This window comes from Carlito syrichta, unplaced genomic scaffold, assembly GCF_000164805.1.
Source record: "Carlito syrichta isolate Samal-C Ts95f unplaced genomic scaffold, Tarsius_syrichta-2.0.1 Scaffold307093, whole genome shotgun sequence".
Taxonomy (NCBI): domain Eukaryota; kingdom Metazoa; phylum Chordata; class Mammalia; order Primates; family Tarsiidae; genus Carlito; species Carlito syrichta.
This window is the reverse complement of record NW_007251189.1, coordinates 173,075-189,008: the sequence shown is the minus strand read 5'-3', so window position 1 is coordinate 189,008 and position 15,934 is coordinate 173,075. Positions and strand designations below refer to the sequence as shown.

Sequence of the window (15,934 nt, the reverse complement as noted above, 5' to 3'; positions counted from 1 at the left end):
CCCCCCCCCCCCCCCCCTCGGGGGGGTGTTCTGTATTTCTCAGAAGGGTCACATAATTTGGGGAGATTTTTAAAGATTTGAGAGGACTGACCATTTTAACTCTCCAAAAAAATGGTTTGAGTTCTGACACGGCTGGCCACAGTAGCATCCTCATAGAGACCACTATGTGAATTCAGAGTGTCTACACCACTCAGAGCGTTCCACACTAACCACCCCCAGACATACACACGCTACGTCCCCACAATAACAAGACTTGGGTGTCCCAAATTAAGAACGCCCATTCTATTATTTTGTCTACAATGGTTTCCTTATGAGGTAGATTTTCCAAAAACAACTTCCCTCCCCAGTCGTTTTAGGTGGAAAACACCTCGCTTGGCATGAAATTCTCTTCTCCCACCCAGTCCGCTTTGGGCCCCAGACACAGTGGGAGAGGCTGGGGTGGAGGCGGGGTGGCTCCCAGCCCAGAGGCCCCTTGTGGGAGGCACCGGGCTGACTGGGGTGGCCGTCCAGACCCCTGGCTCACCCGCGCCCGGCCACTTATGCCCGCAGGTGCTGTGTACGGGAGCCATGGGCGCCGAGGCCGCCAGACCTACACGCGCTACCAGACGCTGGAGCTGGAGAAGGAGTTCCACTTCAACCGCTACCTGACGCGGCGCCGCCGCATCGAGATCGCCCACGCGCTCTGCCTGACCGAGCGCCAGATCAAGATCTGGTTCCAGAACCGCCGCATGAAGTGGAAAAAGGAAAACAAGCTCATCAATTCCACGCAGCCCAGCGGGGAGGACTCTGAGGCGAAGGCGGGCGAGTAGACGGGCAGGGACCAGGCCAGCGCTGCAACCTCCTCCAGCTTTGCCCCTGGCCCTCGCCTGCTCCCCGACTTTTCTCCCCGCCTGCGCCCACCCGGGGGCTTCCGCAGCTTCAGGGGAGCCCGGAGCTTTGCAAGCATCTGAGCATTTATTTCTTACAAAACAAAACAAAACAAAACAAACAAAAATCCCCACTCGCAGCCAGTACCAGCGGTGGAGCGGGGCGCGCTGTGCACACACAGTCCCGCTCCACAAGGCTGCCCAAACCGGCTCTGGGGTTCCGGGGTGCGTCCTGGATTCGTGCGGGGCTCGTATGCCAGTGCCTCTGCGCTCCCCGAGCTCGGGATGCGGGGTGGCTGGGGTGGAAAAAGCCCCGGGCCGAGCCCCGTTTCGTGTTTGGGCGCCTCCGCCTCGGTCCCTCGCCAGTGAGTCCCGAAGGGCATCCCCAAATCAGCTCTGGCTACCGGAAAGAGGGGGTCTAAGGGCTGGGGCCCCGGCCTTGCCGCGGCCTCCCAGGACCGCCCCCCGACAGGAAGAAGCTCAAGGAACAAAGGGGGCCCCAACAGAGCCGAGTCTCTCGCCTCGCGCGCAACCGTCAGTGGAAAAGAAGCGGCCTCGGCGGAGGCGAGCTAACCGGGCGCGGGTGGAACATCCCAGCCCCAGGAGCGACTGGGCTCCCTTCGGGCTCCCGCCCGGGATGCCGGCGCCCGGTCTCCGCAGCGCCCGCGCCACCACCACAGCCCCTTTTAGGACTCAACCAGGGGGCCCGGGGCCATGGGAGCGGCAAGAGTCCTGGCTTCCAGGCGTGCCAGGGGCGCCTGCGACGCCGGGCCTCCAGCGGGGAGGCTCCCCTTGCCTCTCAGCTGTATTTGTGATTCGCTTTCCTCTTGCGGAGCCCAGGGAAATAACCACGGAGATACCGGGCACTGCCACGAAATGCTTCCATTAGCGCCCTCATTCTACTTCTGGAGGTTGAAGCAAGCCACCTATAGCTCGGCCCACGGATCCCTAGACCCCAAGCAGCCTCTGTGGCCGCGCGGAGCCTGGGCCCACGCGCTGGATTGGCCGAGAACCCTCCGACTTGGGGCCCGGCTGGCTCGAGGAACCGGACCCTGCGGTGAAGATTCTCCAGGCTGGATATGTAAGCAAATCCAATAGCAAACTAATGCCACGAAAACCATATTTACACGAAAGAAAAATCGACTACGGTTGGAAAAGTGTATGGAATTTGACCTCGCCTTGGAGAAACACTGCACAAAAGCTATCTTTAATAGACGCCTGTCATTCTGGAGCGGCAGGGACACTGTCCCTCATGCGCTCGCAAAAACAGAGCCGTAATTGTAGCTGCTGAGGCGGGCAGGATTTATTTCTCCAATTGGCTAAATGGTTGTTCCCCTCCTTCCCCGAAGAAGGTGATATCCGCATTCTCAAAATTCAGAGCTGCCGGCGGGACAGGCAGAACCGACCCCAACCTCGACACAAAAATAAGCGGGGCTGCAAAGCGGGGGAAATAAAGTTGTAAATAAAAATGCAAGTCACCACCTCCCCCCGATCCTCTGCATCCTCGCCCGGCGCGCGATCGGCAGCTGACGGCCTAACAATTGGTACATCCTAATGGAACTGCGAGGGAAATGCAATATTTTGCCATAATGGGCTGTAACCTCAATTCGACCCCGGCCCTTGCAGCCCGGGGTCGGAAGCGGGGCAATGCGCCCTGCCTCCAGCGGGTGGCGCTCGAGTCCGACTGAACGGCGGCCACGGGCGGCGGGCACGCGCCCGGGGCGCGCGCGCCACCCCTCTCGCCTCCACCCAACTCCCCCATTAGTGCACGAGTTTACCTCTAGAGGTCATCAGGCAGGATTTACGACTGGACAACAAAAGCACGTGATTCGAAGTCGTACCCCATATTTGGGTGCCTACGTAGGAGGGAACCAAGTACATGTCCCAGTCATTTCCATAATTCATCATAAATTGTGCAAGGGTGCTATAGACGCACAAACGACCGCGAGCCACAAATCAAGCACACATATCAAAAAACAAATGAGCTCTTATTTTGTAAACTCATTTTGCGGTCGCTATCCAAATGGCCCGGACTACCAGTTGCATAATTATGGAGATCATAGTTCCGTGAGCGAGCAATTCAGGGACTCGGCGAGCATGCACTCCGGCAGGTACGGCTACGGCTACAATGGCATGGATCTCAGCGTCGGCCGCTCGGGCTCCGGCCACTTTGGCTCCGGGGAGCGCGCCCGCGGCTACGCGGCCGGCGCCAGCGCGGCGCCCGCCGAGCCCAGGTACAGCCAGCCGGCCACGTCCACGCACTCGCCTCCGCCCGACCCGCTGCCCTGCTCCGCCGTGGCCCCCTCGCCCGGCAGCGACAGCCACCACGGCGGGAAAAACTCCCTGGGCAACTCCAGCGGCGCCTCGGCCAACGCCGGCAGCACCCACATCAGCAGCAGAGAGGGGGTTGGCACGGCGTCCGGAGCCGAGGAGGACGCCCCCGCCAGCAGCGAGCCGGCGAGCGCGCAGAGCGAGCCGAGCCCGGCGCCGCCCGCCCAGCCCCAGATCTACCCCTGGATGCGCAAGCTGCACATAAGTCATGGTAAAGCCAGCCTTCTTCTAAGCGCACGCGGCCGCGGGGACGCGGCTCTCGGTCCCCCTCTCTCCCTTGCCGCCCTCTCCCCCAGCCTCCCTCCTGGCCTCGCCTCTCCGGGCCCTGCGGAGCCCTGCGGAGCCTCTCCCCGCCGCCCGCCCGCCCCTGCCTTCCTCCTTCCCTCTTCCCTTCTTCGCAGCACCCTGCGCTCGCAGAGCGGGGGGATCGGCCGCTGGCTGGGCAGGTTTGGGCGCCGAGGCGGGGAGGAAGGGCGAAGCCCGTCTGCAACCCCAGCGCCTGGGAGCGCGCTCCCGGGTCAGGCCGGCCGAGCGGGGCGCGGAGAGGTAGAGGCAGGCAGTAGGAGCCGCGAATCGGGCTTGTCAGGGCGGATAATTTATGAGGAGGGCGACGCTGGGGAAACAGCGTTACTAATTGGAGCCCCGAAAAGGGGCTTGGGGGGAACAATCGAGGCGAGAGCCGGCGGGATTATGAAGTTTGGGGTCTGGCGGGAGCGAGGAGGAAAGGGAAGAGAAAGAAAGCAGCCGCCCCAAGCGCGCAGGCTGGAACGCGCGGCAGCTCGCGGGGCCGGAACTTTCAGGGGGGGTGACCTGGAGGCCACTTGGGCGCTCAGAAGAGGGGCTGTGCTTCTGTGGGCTCCTGAGCAGCGGGCAGCCCGCGAGGGCTGTGCCCCGGCTCGGGACGCCCGGGGCAGGGCCAGAGGGCAGGAGAGGGGCCAGGGATCGCCGGCGGCCCTCCGGGACGCGGCTCCGGGCTCAGATGGGCGATTGTTCCCAGAGTCCAAATCGTATTGTTTCCTCTCTCGAAAGGAAGAGGGAAGGAAATTCGGGAGGGGTGGGGAGGCGGGCAGGGAGGGAGGACTTGTTGAGCCTTTCGCCCGGGTTCCCTGCTCAGGACCCTGGCTTGTCCAGCCGGCGGCCTTTGGAAGCCAGGGGCTGAGGAGTTGGTGGCTAAACCGCTGACTTTTCTGTTGCAGACAACATAGGCGGCCCGGAAGGCAAAAGGGCCCGGACGGCCTACACGCGCTACCAGACCCTGGAGCTGGAGAAGGAGTTCCACTTCAACCGCTACCTGACCCGCCGAAGAAGGATTGAAATAGCACATGCTCTTTGCCTCTCCGAGAGACAAATTAAAATCTGGTTCCAAAACCGGAGAATGAAGTGGAAAAAAGATAATAAGCTGAAAAGCATGAGCATGGCGGCGGCGGGAGGGGCCTTCCGCCCCTGAGTATCTGAGCGTTTAAAGTACTGAGCAGTATTAGCGGATCCCGCGTAGTGTCAGTACTAAGGTGACTTTCTGAAACTCCCTTGTGTTCCTTCTGTGAAGAAGCCCTGTTCTCCTTGCCCTAATTCATCTTTTAATCATGAGCCTGTTTATTGCCATAATAGCGCCTGTATAAGTAGATCTGCTTTCTGTTCATCTCTTTGTCCTGAATGGCTTTGTCTTGAAAAAAATAGATGTTTTAACTTATTTATATGAAGCAAGCTGTGTTACTTGAAGTAACTATCACAAAAAAGAAAACAAACAAAAAAAAAAACACACAAAAAAGTCCCCCTTCAATCTCGTTTAGTGCCAATGTTGTGTGTTGCACTCGAGGTGTTTAACTGTGCATGTGCGTGGAAGTGTTCCTGTCTCAATAGCTCCAAGCTGTTAAAGATATTTTTATTCAAACTACCTATATTCCTTGTGTAATTAATGCTGTTGTAGAGGTGACTTGATGAGACACAACTTAACTTGTTCGACGTGTAGTGACTAGTGACTCTGTGACGAAAACTGTGACTCCAAGCGGTGTGTCCCTGCGTGCCTTTGTAGGACCCTTTGCACGAACTCTGGAAGTGGCTCTTATAAGCGCAGCTTCAGTGATGTATGTTTTTGTGAACAAAGTTACAAATATTGTCCAAGTCTGGCTGTTTAAGCAAACTGTGATCAGCTTTTTTTTTAATTATTATTATTTTTTTTGGTATTTGTTTTTAAGGAAAAAAAATACTGACTGGAAACAAAAAAATAAACTTTCTATTGTAAGTTCTCTTGGTCTGGTTTGTGCCAAATAGCGAGCGGCTCTCTCTGCTTCTCTCTGTCCAGTCCTGGAAGCCGGTGAGTCTGAGGCTACCTGAGCAGATGGCCTGTGCGTGGAGACCTCAGACCAACACCCTGGCTTGGCCCATTGCCTCCCTAGCTCTGACCCATCACAAAGTTCCGGGCAGAAGGTGGAAAAGGCTGTAGGCATCTCCAAAGCCTGAGTCTACCCTGGCTACCTTGAGGAAACCAAGTTAACTTGCTGGGTACAAAAAAAAGAGAAGAAGAGAGAGAAAGGAGAAAAAGCCCAGGGCTTTGTTAACCACCCTCAGGGCCACACAGATCCTGCCTCTCTTCTAAGGCGGTCCTAGGCCTCCACTTGCTAGAGAGGCTGTTATGCCAGCTTGTGGATCCCAACCCTCTGCCCTTTAGCCAACCCAGCACCCCTTCCCCACTCCTCACCCTGGACCCAGTTGGTTTCTTTTGCTACCATTAATTTGCTACAAATGGAAGGTACTTACCCCATCCTAGCTCGATTGGGAAACTCCTCAGAGCGGCTAAAGCGCGCAACTAGAGATTTGCACATTTACCGACTGCTTACACTGATGCCGTCTTGCCTTTTTAAAGTTATAAAACAGTAAACTTTATAAGCCCCAGTTCCGGCTATATGACATTTGGGTGCCAAATGAATAGGGTTTTGTCTATGAATTAGATCGTAAAATCATCCATAGCACAGACAGATCGGCTCACTGGCTATAAAACGTCACGTGGGGCCATTAAAGTAAGTTTTATGGTTTTGGGGAGTTGACATCCAACATTATATACCACATAACATATAATCTCACTGACGCTGGACTCCATTTGACTCTTTTGCAGGCTACGTGTGCCGCCTGGTCATTCAAACTGTCAATTTTAGGTCCAGAAGTGTCCAAACCACAAGTTCTCAAAACTCTCTGAAAAATGGCTCCCTCCGAGTTAAGGTAAGCTCGCCGCCTCCTGAGCGCTTTCCAGTTTATTTGTACTCTGAGAACTTTCTTCTTTGCTCTCTCTTTCTCTCTCTCTCTCTCTCTCTGGCTCAATAACTCTGAGGCTGCCTCTGAGTTCGAAAGGGGAGAGCAAACTTGTCCGGTGCCCAGATGAGCAGCGCCAGGCGCCCGCTCTGCGAGGCCGCGCGGGGAGCAGCGCCTGTGGCCGCCGCATGCCCAGGCCTAACTTTAATTGCTGCACAACCGCGGATGTTAATGACTTCCGCTGCTCCCGCCGGCGTGCAAAAAGATGATTTTTGTGTGCGAATGGGCCTGCGTGTGGAGACTTGGCAGGGCCGCCCCCTCTCCCCCGCACAATTCCGGGGCCGGCTCTTGGGGGTCGCGGGACCCTGGGGTGGGGGCTGGGAGACAGTGGGGGCCGGTCGCGGGCGCCGAGAGCCGAGCTGCGCTTCGGAGTTAGAAAGAAAGGCCCGGGCAGGGCCGAGGCGGACTCTGGCGGGATTCCTTACGGGGCTGTGGCAATATGTCTTCGCGGGCCGGGGTCATCTGGCAGGACTGAATTGAGGCGGCGGCCTTCGCGGCCGGGTTTCAGGCTGGCTCGGGAGAGCAGGAGGGTGGCAGAGGCTGGCGAGGCGCAGGCTGCGCCTCCAGGCTGGACCCCTGGGCTGCGAGGTCAAGCCCAGGCTGGTCGTGCCCACTGGGCGCTGGGGATCAAGGGTCCCCCACCTTGGGGGGGTTCAGCACCCCCCTCCCCCGTACCCGAGACCAGGCCCTGAACCTTGTTTGCCTGAACGTTCTTTTTATTTCGGTGGGACAGTTCTCACCCGCCTGTGAGAGTCTGAAGCAATAAAGTTTATGGCCGGATTTAACTTTAGTCTTTGAATACCCAGGATAATTGAAAGGGGTTAAGGAGCTTTCTTTTCTTCCGCCTTGCCTTTCTTCTCCCTCTCTTCTTTCCTTTTCCTCTTCTTTGTAAAATGAAAACATCTAGGCACAAGACCCTCAAAAGGCAACTTAGACGTCCCCCTAAGTAACACTGAAGACTGGATAAATTTACCCCCCCCCCCATACAGACGAATTCTCTCTTCCAAAACTGTGCTCTAAAGTTTGGGGGGAAATTGAGGTGTCTTCAATGCCCAACTTAAAAGTCCCCAGAGCCATTAGGCTGTTTTTCCTGACACATCATAAACGGTAGTTTAGGGAAGAAATTGTTTGTTTGTCAGTAGGAGATTTCCGCCTTTCTTTTGTTAGCTGCTCTTTCTGTTTGATCCCAGGAAATTTACATAATCTATGATTTCCAAAACAGTCTCAAAAATTGCACCAGTGGGTGAAATCAGGTGAAATAAAATTTTCCTGGGTACAATTCCATATTGGCCCTAGTCGCCCCTTCTGGTCCCAACCCCCCCCCCCCACATTCTTCGATGGCAAAAACGAAGACCATTTCATGGGAACTCTGTGGCCTATCTTGGGGTCTTTTTCTAGATAGGTACCCACAGGGGACCTAGTAGATTTCCCCCAATCCCGTTGTAGGAATTAAGCCAAATTCTCCAACTGCACTCAGAAATGAAACAAAAACATGAGATCTTCTCTTCTCCTTAGAAACTGGACAGTTTTCAGCAAGTGCTAGTTGGTAAAGATATTTACCAAGTGCTTAAAGTGAAAATTTTTGTAACATGGATTTGGAATTTCAATAAACTTGATTGTGCAGAGGCCACTAGGCTCAACATAAGTCCAACAGATGTCCCCAAAGTTAGAGGTCTAGAAAGAAAAACCTGGAAAGTTTTTTTGGAAAAATCGAAACCCTCTCACAAGCCCGACTTCTCATGAATAGTGGCAAGGTGAAGAATCTCGGAAGTCATTTTGTATAACCTATTAAAGTGAACATTGGCATTTCAACACTCTGGAAGATGTGTCCACACCTTTGTGGGAACTAGAAGGTAAACTACACATGGGTGTGAGTTCTCTTTTATACTTGTATGTATCTGTGAGAATTCTGAATTCTTTTTTTTGCTGCTCTGAGTTTTGGGATCTTTATTGGAAAACATTGGGTTATGGTTCCATTTTGGTTACTCATTTGGTGATCTTGCTTGAGTGATTTCTTGGTGACTGAAATAGAAAGCAGGAAAAAAGAGTGTTGGGAGTGCTGGCAGATTTGTTGGGGTAACTCACATAGAGCAAGTGTCCAACCACCTCTGTGGACACATCCCTCCCTGGGGTGTGGAAATAGCCAGAAAAGCTGTTGGTGTCATATCCTGCACCACACAATATACAGAATCCTTCTATGGAATGAACAAAATCACAGGCTGTAAATATTACCCACTTCCTTATTTCTGTCATTTTAATCGTCACTAAACTTAAGTAGATTTAAGGGAGCAGGTCAACCCACATAGAGTTAAATGAATTTTTAGAAATCCAGCATCCAGTCAGACTTATGTGAGTATCATTGGAGGAATTATTTTCTTCCTATTTTCACAGGAAGTATAGTACAGAGAATGGCTGGTTATCTCCTCATTTTGTAGATAGGTTATTTCTTTTCTTTTCGTGTGTTCTTTGGGATTGTGTTTATAGAGAAACTTACTCCGAAAAAAGATCTCTGTCACTGAAGGCTTTATGAAGACGTCCAGCCTCAGTCAGTGGCAGAAGAGTGTGTGTCTGTGCTCCTCCTCGTTTTGTAAAAGGAGAAGGTGGCGGAAATGTGCAGGGGCTCGTTTGTTTTCACAAGTTAAAGAGACAATATTTCCTGAACTATAAATATAATAGGAAGCTTCTGGTCACACTTACTTAGGGGTTTGTTAGGGTTTCCATGGTCTAATTTCACAACATTATGCCAAGATTCTTTTTCTCCTGCTCTTTCCCCTGCTTCATTGTTGGCGGCTCTGGGTTAGCAAGACAGAATTTTCTACCCCAAACAGAGTCCTGTTCATTTGCTGAGATTCTAAGAGTATTATATCCAAACTGTTAGTGAGGGGAGAGCAAATCACACCTTACAACCTGGGCTATTAAAGAGGAAAACAATCCTTTTAGCTTAAAAGATATCTTTCTTAGCCTCTCCCCTGCCTTGGCTGGGGGTCTGTCCAAGACTTGCCCACCATGGAGAGTGCAGAGAATTGCGGGTCCCATCCCTCTGAATTCTAAGGGGGAAACTTCCTTCTAGTAAATGGCAAAACAATTAATGGGGCTCCCAGGCAAGGCTGAGGGGGTTAGCCTAGGCTCCCACTCACGTAGGGGAGGGGGTCCACAGTCCTAGCCATTCTAAACCCCAGAACTAGAAGGTCTGCCCAGGTTTATTTTGTTTGGTGTTTTTCACAAAGAAATTTTTTGTTCCCCTACTAGGTCCCCTCCTCACAAATTGGTCTTCTCAATAATAATATTTGTTATGAAGGTTATTAGGTAATTATTACGATTTTGTGAAGCAGCCCTTGCTGGAGGTGAAGTCTGTCATCGCCTAATAAATGACACCCGCGCAGTTCACTGCCGGGTTAAGTAAATGCAGAGAAGATAAATCTGCACACCCTAGGAATCGCCAGCAGAGCACGCTTTAGTACAAGTTCACAGTCAACTCACCCGCCTGGGCCAGCTCTCCCAACAATAAGGGCTGCATTTTTATTTTTAAATAAAGGGGAAAATATCTCCACTTCCCATTGCCTGCCTTCCTCCATCTTCTCTTCTCTCACTTTTTTCAAGGTTTTCCTGTTCTGCTCCAAAATTTCCTTGTAAATTGGAATCGGGAGCGATTTCAAGTTAATCTAGTTCCTATCTAAGTGCTGGCAAAAAGAGGTAGGAGGCTGATTTCACAGGAAATACAGTCCCAAATGCACAAAAATATCCAGCTCACCCTCTAATTCCCAAAACAGGGCATCTCAAGATCCTAGGGTTGGGGGCCCTTCCCCCTGAAAGAAGAGGCTCAGCTTTGTGTATCTTTGTGGTTAGTGTGTTACAACTGCAGGTCAAAAAGTTGAGGGTCAAAAGTTTACATTGTGCAGCACTCTTAGTCATCTGCCCAGACAGAGTTTGATGTCAATGTTAGAGCTGCGATCTTGACTATCAGCACAAAAGATAAAATGGCTCGGAGTGACGCGTGTATCACAGTATGGACTCCAGGTGAACCCTAGTGGTTGAATGACCTCAATTATGGAGGAAAGGATAGAAAATTCCTCTTTTCAAGAGTAATACATGTTGTATTTCATCTTGAATTATTGCTCCCATTCTGAGGGACTAGCAGCAGGTAAATAGGCATAGATTACAGAAACACCAACACCTTAGATGTTGGAGAACCAGGAGTCTGTTTGTGGGTTTGTCACAAAATAAAAACGCTCAAAAATTCATCAGTGGAGCTTTAAAAAATAACATAGCAAGTTGCCAATGTCCCATTATACCTTCCAAGGTAAGCAAATGATGCAGGAAACCTTTGAGAAAGGGGATTTTGATTGGCCGGTTTCTTTGTCTTTGTAGTATATGTAATGGTCCCTAAAGTGTTTGAGAACAAAAGCAAACATGGGCACTTCCTGCAAAATGTAATATTTGCAATTTTCAATCACAGAAAACGCTTTCACTGAAACTACAACCCATTGCATGCAAAGGATTCTCAGAGCTGGGAAGGGGAAGGAAGGCAGTGGAAACACTCCTGAAAGGACAGGATTCTTCTCACCACCACCACCGGTGATAAAATGCTTACTGGTGCCATGGATAAATATGCTCCTGTTTGAAAATGTTTGTTTATTATTAAACTACGATTCAGTGTAGTAAATAACTAAATCTTAGAGAATGCAGAAAGGTGGAGTCCACAAATGCCAGGCCACTTTGTGAGACCACCATGACATATGTCTGTTCTCCAGAAAATACTACATGTGAGAAAGGAAGGAAAGAAGCTAAGGAGAGGCGAAAGGAAGTGAAGGAGAAAGGGTAAGAGAGCAGAAAAGAAAGGGAATAGTGTATTAAGGAAGCAGACTGGAACGTGCCTTGTGAGTTGCAAATGAAGAGCTAAACACTATTTTATTTTTAAGTGTTGGTGCTGTTAGAATCTATTTTCTGGGGAAACAAACTTTCCTTTTCTATGTATTGACCTTCAAGCAGTCAGTGTAGAAAAATAGAGAAATGAAAGGTGAAGTATTTTCCCTAGGTTTTTCTTTTTTTAGCTTTGGAGATAATTCAACTACTTAGAATGTAGATTCTAGCCAGAATGTTTAGGATCATCCCAATATATTCTGGTTGATTGGACTTAACGGTGCCAGGTATGTTCAGTGGTAAAGTAAATATTTCCCAAACACTGACTTCGTGGAAGTAATCAGGGTGCTTCTACTGTGCAATGTGTAAAGTTTTTACTCTGGCCAAGAGCTTGGAGCCAAATGGGGGTTTGCCAGATGAAACAGAAGAAGGGAAACAACTGTGGTGATTGCTGTTACAGCAGTGAACACTTCACCACATCTGGGCCAGTGAAATGAAGAAAACTGAAACCCCCCTCTATTACTCACTATTATGTGTCTCTTTGAGAAACCTTTTTATTGTATTTTTTTGTTTGTTTAAAAGGTGTGATACACCATACAAATATGTCAGCTTCAATAATCATAGACGCTTTTGTTAGCTAGTCTTTAAAGTAAAAGGAAAGGGTAGTTGAAGAAGTTTTTACTTTTAGAGTGATTACTTCTTTATTTAGAGTATTTTGCTATTTGGGCCTCTCACACAATCCCAGTTAAAATTCATGTATTATGCCAATATGAATTTCAGTCCTTATGCCTGGGTTGTGTTCACCATTTTAAACTTCTGTATCCTTGTTATTAATCCCCAACAATTTGTTGGTCAAATCGTTGGTAAAGTGTTGTTCCTCTAAAATCATGTGCCTAGTGTAGGTAAGGAGGAAAGCCCTAACATGCCACCATCAGGCATTTTGAAATTCTGTCATTCTCCTGTTCAGCTCCAGAGACAGGCATCAGATAGCGAACAGTCTAGGGGAACTCTCGCCCTAAAGAACAAAGGACAAATACAGTCAATACATTCCATAACGTTTACATTTCCTTTGCCTTTTCCCCTTGGTTTTTCCTGAGAAGGAGTGACCTGGGCAAAGCACCCTGCTCTGTAAAAGACACTGTATAGACCTTTTAGAAGCGCAAAGTCCAAGGCCGAGGTGAACTTCAGGTCAGCGCGTCTAACAAATATGAAAATGTCGGCTGGTGAAGGGCGCGCCTTGTGATTTAACAAAGACTGTCAATGTGTAAGATTAATAAGAAACAAAATGCACACGGTGTCACTGTTCGGTCACTTTGAAACTTGGGACAGGGTTGCATTCAAGAGGGAAGGCTGTTACAAATATATTCAAAATGATTCAAATCAGATTCACTCCAAGCTGCAAACACTGCCTCCCTCTCGCCCTCCCTCTCCCTTGGACTCCCTTCACTCTCCTCCATCTGGGATTCGAGGACATGATGAAGTTATTTCACTTAATGGGATTTTAAGAAAGCTTTTGTTGGGTATAGATGTTATCCCTGTACGTGGACATGAGCAAATGTGCTTACCAGTTTCCCAAGAAAAGGATAACGCTTTCACCCCGCTTGGGATTGCAGCCAGTTGGTGTGCGAGGACTAACACGCTCCCTCTCTGCTAGATTTCGGGGCATCCCATCTTTTCTCGGGCAAGATGCTGCCGGTAAACTTCAGTTTGTTTATTAATTCAGTTAGTTTCTTCCTGGGCTTTTTTTTTTTTTTTTTTTGGTATCTTGGATCTTACATAAAGGCAAGAGTGTGTGTGTGTGTGTGTGTGTGTGTGTGTGTGTGTGTGTGTGTGTGTTTTAATGTTTTTCAAAAGATCATCTGATTCAATAGAATGATGCTATGGTTTGCAAAGGGAGATTGTGGAAGGTTCAGAAAAGGTACTGAGATTGTTTATTACAGTCATAAATCTTGCAGTAAAATGTCAAAATGTCGGCGTGTGAGATAACACTTGGTGGTCCTGGCTCCGTTTGTGTTTATGATAGGAACCACAAAGACAAGTTACAGGCCTTGGGGGATTCTGTGTAAGCCCATCTTCCTAAAGTAATAGAACCAGGAAGCACAGGCATAGTTAACTCGCTTAGGTTAATCATAGACAAAATCTTGCCCATGCCTCGTTAATATTTAAAAATAGAAACTTGGTAGAAGGTTCTGAAGCTAAACATGAATTTTATGTTTTAGCATCTGTAAATAATATTAAACAGACATGGATAAAACCCTAGTACTCCAGGCTGATGACATGAAGAGGGAAGATTTCCTAGTCATGCTTTTTGTTCCCCTGAAGCTCAGAGAGCCCAGATTTGTAATACATAAATGTATATATTAATTGTATTATATACTATATAATCAATGTGTGTGTGTGTGTGTTTATGTGTGTGTGTGTGTGTGTGTGTGTATTCTTGCCAGGGAGCGATATTGGTTTAGGTAGCTGTATCACAGACAAGATTTTCCTCCCAAGTCTGGAGAGGATGTCTAAAGATTATACTCAGTGTTGATGTCTGTCTGTGGCTCAGATTTCATTAAAAACAAAAAATTGTCAGGGTACCTTATGTCAATGGACAGCACTCTTCACACACACATATACCCAACATGGAAAATCTTTTTTTTTTCAGGGTGATTCCAGTTAGAAAACTAATATGATCTCTTTTTAAACTTCTTTTCCTAAATTAGTTTAAAGATTAGTCCCATATAATAGGCTTTATGTGGCTAAACATTAAATGACTATCTATCATATGGATATCTTCCAGCATTTAGCAACTTATATGAGTAACTGATATAAATGAAGATAGACTTGACATTCCCTTTGAAGTGTCTCTAGGCTTAGGCTATAACTTTCCTTGTCTGTACTCCAGACTCAGTTGTGAGAATGCTGTTCTTACCGCTCTCTGAAAAATCAACTATGGTGCACCAGCTGAAAAATCCTTGCTTTGCATGCCAATATGAGAGTATTTTTAGAATGGTGACTATGCTAGTTTGCACTGCTTTAATCTAGGCTGAAAAGGAGAGGATCTAGGTGTGTCTGTTACTCAGAAGAGGAAAGGGAAAGTACACAGTACAAACAAGACATCAGTATTTACTTCAAAGATCAACAATAGGTGGAATTAATAAGTAATTTATTTGTTAATAATGGCATAATTAGTTTACCCATCAAATTTCAATTACTAAATGGCAGGCAACAGTTCCCTCTCCCTCCTTTCTGGAGCTACTGATATCGTTAATATGCTAATTTTCAGCAATTCAGGAATTGTAGACTGTCCTTTAAATATAACTCTAGCCTCAGATACAGCCTGAGAAAGCAGCATGCAAAAACCATAAAATTCTTAGCTGGAATAGACCTGTCGGTGATCAGATCCGGCAAGGCGTTTATTCTATCCTTAGCTTGTTTTTGTTTGGGGATTTGACAAAAATAGGAAGTTATTGGTTTCAAAGCTCGGTTTTATGGAGGCGTCGTTTCTATCCATTCCCATCCTTGGGCCACCTTCTCTCTCACAATTGCACCTAGTAAACGCGGGCATGTATAGCTCTCACATCGACACCTCCATCAAGTTAAATGCTATTAGGAAGGTTCCAAATTTTCTTTGGGGAAAAAAAAAAGGTAGATTCTGTCTCTAAGGAAAAAATGAAGTGTTCATCCAATTGTATTGGAATAGCCTCAATTTACATCCTTGGGTTGATTTCTCTCCGCTGCCCACCCACCCTTTGCAGCTCCTGCCAAGCTTCTCAAAGCACCGGCTCTCAAGCAGATGCAGCGAGCAGGGCATGGAGAAGGGCATCAGCGGCTGAGAAAACGGGTCTGTTAGCCATTCTGGGGCCTGGATAAAAACCTAGGGTGCCTCTTGGTCCCCACGTCCTTCCCTTCCCCAGTCGGCCTCGAACCCCGGGACACTGCGAAGACTGGCTGGATCCAAGGTCAGCCCTGAGTCGCCGAGGCCTAGGCCAGGAGTAAGCCATGCATAGGGCTCCCAAGAGGACCCACAGCCTGACAGCCCCCCCACCCCGATTTCCCAGCGGGGCATCAAAGTTGGGGGGCTGGGAGTCCAAGGCCCCCGCTCCCCCTCACCGCCCAGGGGCCGGACAGCGACATCCATCACGCACCCGCGCGTTTCCTGATCCGGGTCCGCGCGCGCGCTGCGCCCATTGGTGGGGGCTTTGCACGTGGGGCGCGGGGCGGGGCGCGCGCGGGGCTGAGACGGAACGCGCGCGCGCAGGGGCGGGGGAGGAGCGGCGCGAACTTTGGTGGTGGCGTCGGCGGGAGGGGGAGGGGTGGGCACTTGACAGCGGGGGGAGGGGAAGGGCGCAGAGGAAAGGGGGATGGGAAGCGAGGCAAGAGGGGGAGGGGCCTCGGCGAGCCCAGAAAAAACGACAACGCGAGAAAAATTAGTATTTTTGCACTTCACAAATTAATGACCATGAGCTCGTTTTTGATAAACTCCAACTACATCGAGCCCAAGTTCCCTCCCTTCGAGGAGTACGCGCAGCACAGCGGCCCGGGCGGCGGAGATGGCGGCCCGGGCGGGGGCCCCGGCTACCCGC

At 49.6% G+C, this 15,934-nt stretch overlaps 4 protein-coding genes and 1 long non-coding RNA gene across 5 annotated transcripts in view; 4 read left to right on the top strand and 1 right to left on the bottom strand.

The window, feature by feature from the left end:
- The window catches only part of HOXA6 (homeobox A6), a 2,343-nt gene extending 1,298 nt beyond the window's left edge, over window positions 1-1,045 (top strand). The window contains exon 2 of the mRNA XM_008063841.2: window positions 550-1,045. Coding sequence (XP_008062032.1) covers window positions 550-809 — 260 coding nt within the window. The 3' untranslated portion in view covers window positions 810-1,045. The remainder of the gene's footprint in view (window positions 1-549) is intronic.
- The window catches only part of LOC110596182, a 12,972-nt gene extending 6,329 nt beyond the window's left edge, over window positions 1-6,643 (bottom strand). The window contains exon 1 of the long non-coding RNA XR_002482299.1: window positions 5,955-6,643. This is a non-coding gene — a long non-coding RNA (uncharacterized LOC110596182). The remainder of the gene's footprint in view (window positions 1-5,954) is intronic.
- Window positions 1-15,934, top strand: part of HOXA3 (homeobox A3) — a 45,553-nt gene that overhangs the window by 6,272 nt on the left and 23,347 nt on the right. The window contains exon 2 of the mRNA XM_008063838.2: window positions 6,310-6,413. The gene's annotated coding sequence lies outside the window, so the exon portion shown is untranslated. The remainder of the gene's footprint in view (window positions 1-6,309; window positions 6,414-15,934) is intronic.
- On the top strand, window positions 2,792-5,443 carry HOXA5 (homeobox A5). The gene is made up of 2 exons (XM_021715415.1): window positions 2,792-3,408; window positions 4,394-5,443. Exons 1-2 carry the CDS (start codon window positions 2,847-2,849, stop codon window positions 4,642-4,644), a joined length of 813 nt encoding a protein of 270 aa, XP_021571090.1. The 5' UTR covers window positions 2,792-2,846; the 3' UTR covers window positions 4,645-5,443.
- HOXA4 (homeobox A4) overlaps window positions 15,805-15,934 on the top strand; it is a 2,254-nt gene continuing 2,124 nt past the window's right edge. The window contains exon 1 of the mRNA XM_008063840.2: window positions 15,805-15,934. Coding sequence (XP_008062031.1) covers window positions 15,805-15,934 — 130 coding nt within the window.

What these genes read in the sequence shown, in the direction of transcription:
- HOXA5 (XM_021715415.1), top strand. Translation starts at nt 2,847, where the DNA reads ATGAGCTCTTATTTTGTAAACTCATTTTGCGGTCGCTATCCAAATGGC. An exon ending in CAAGCTGCACATAAGTCATG is followed by an intron (nt 3,409 to 4,393) that starts GTAAAGCCAGCC and finishes TTTCTGTTGCAG; the next exon opens with ACAACATAGGCGGCCCGGAA.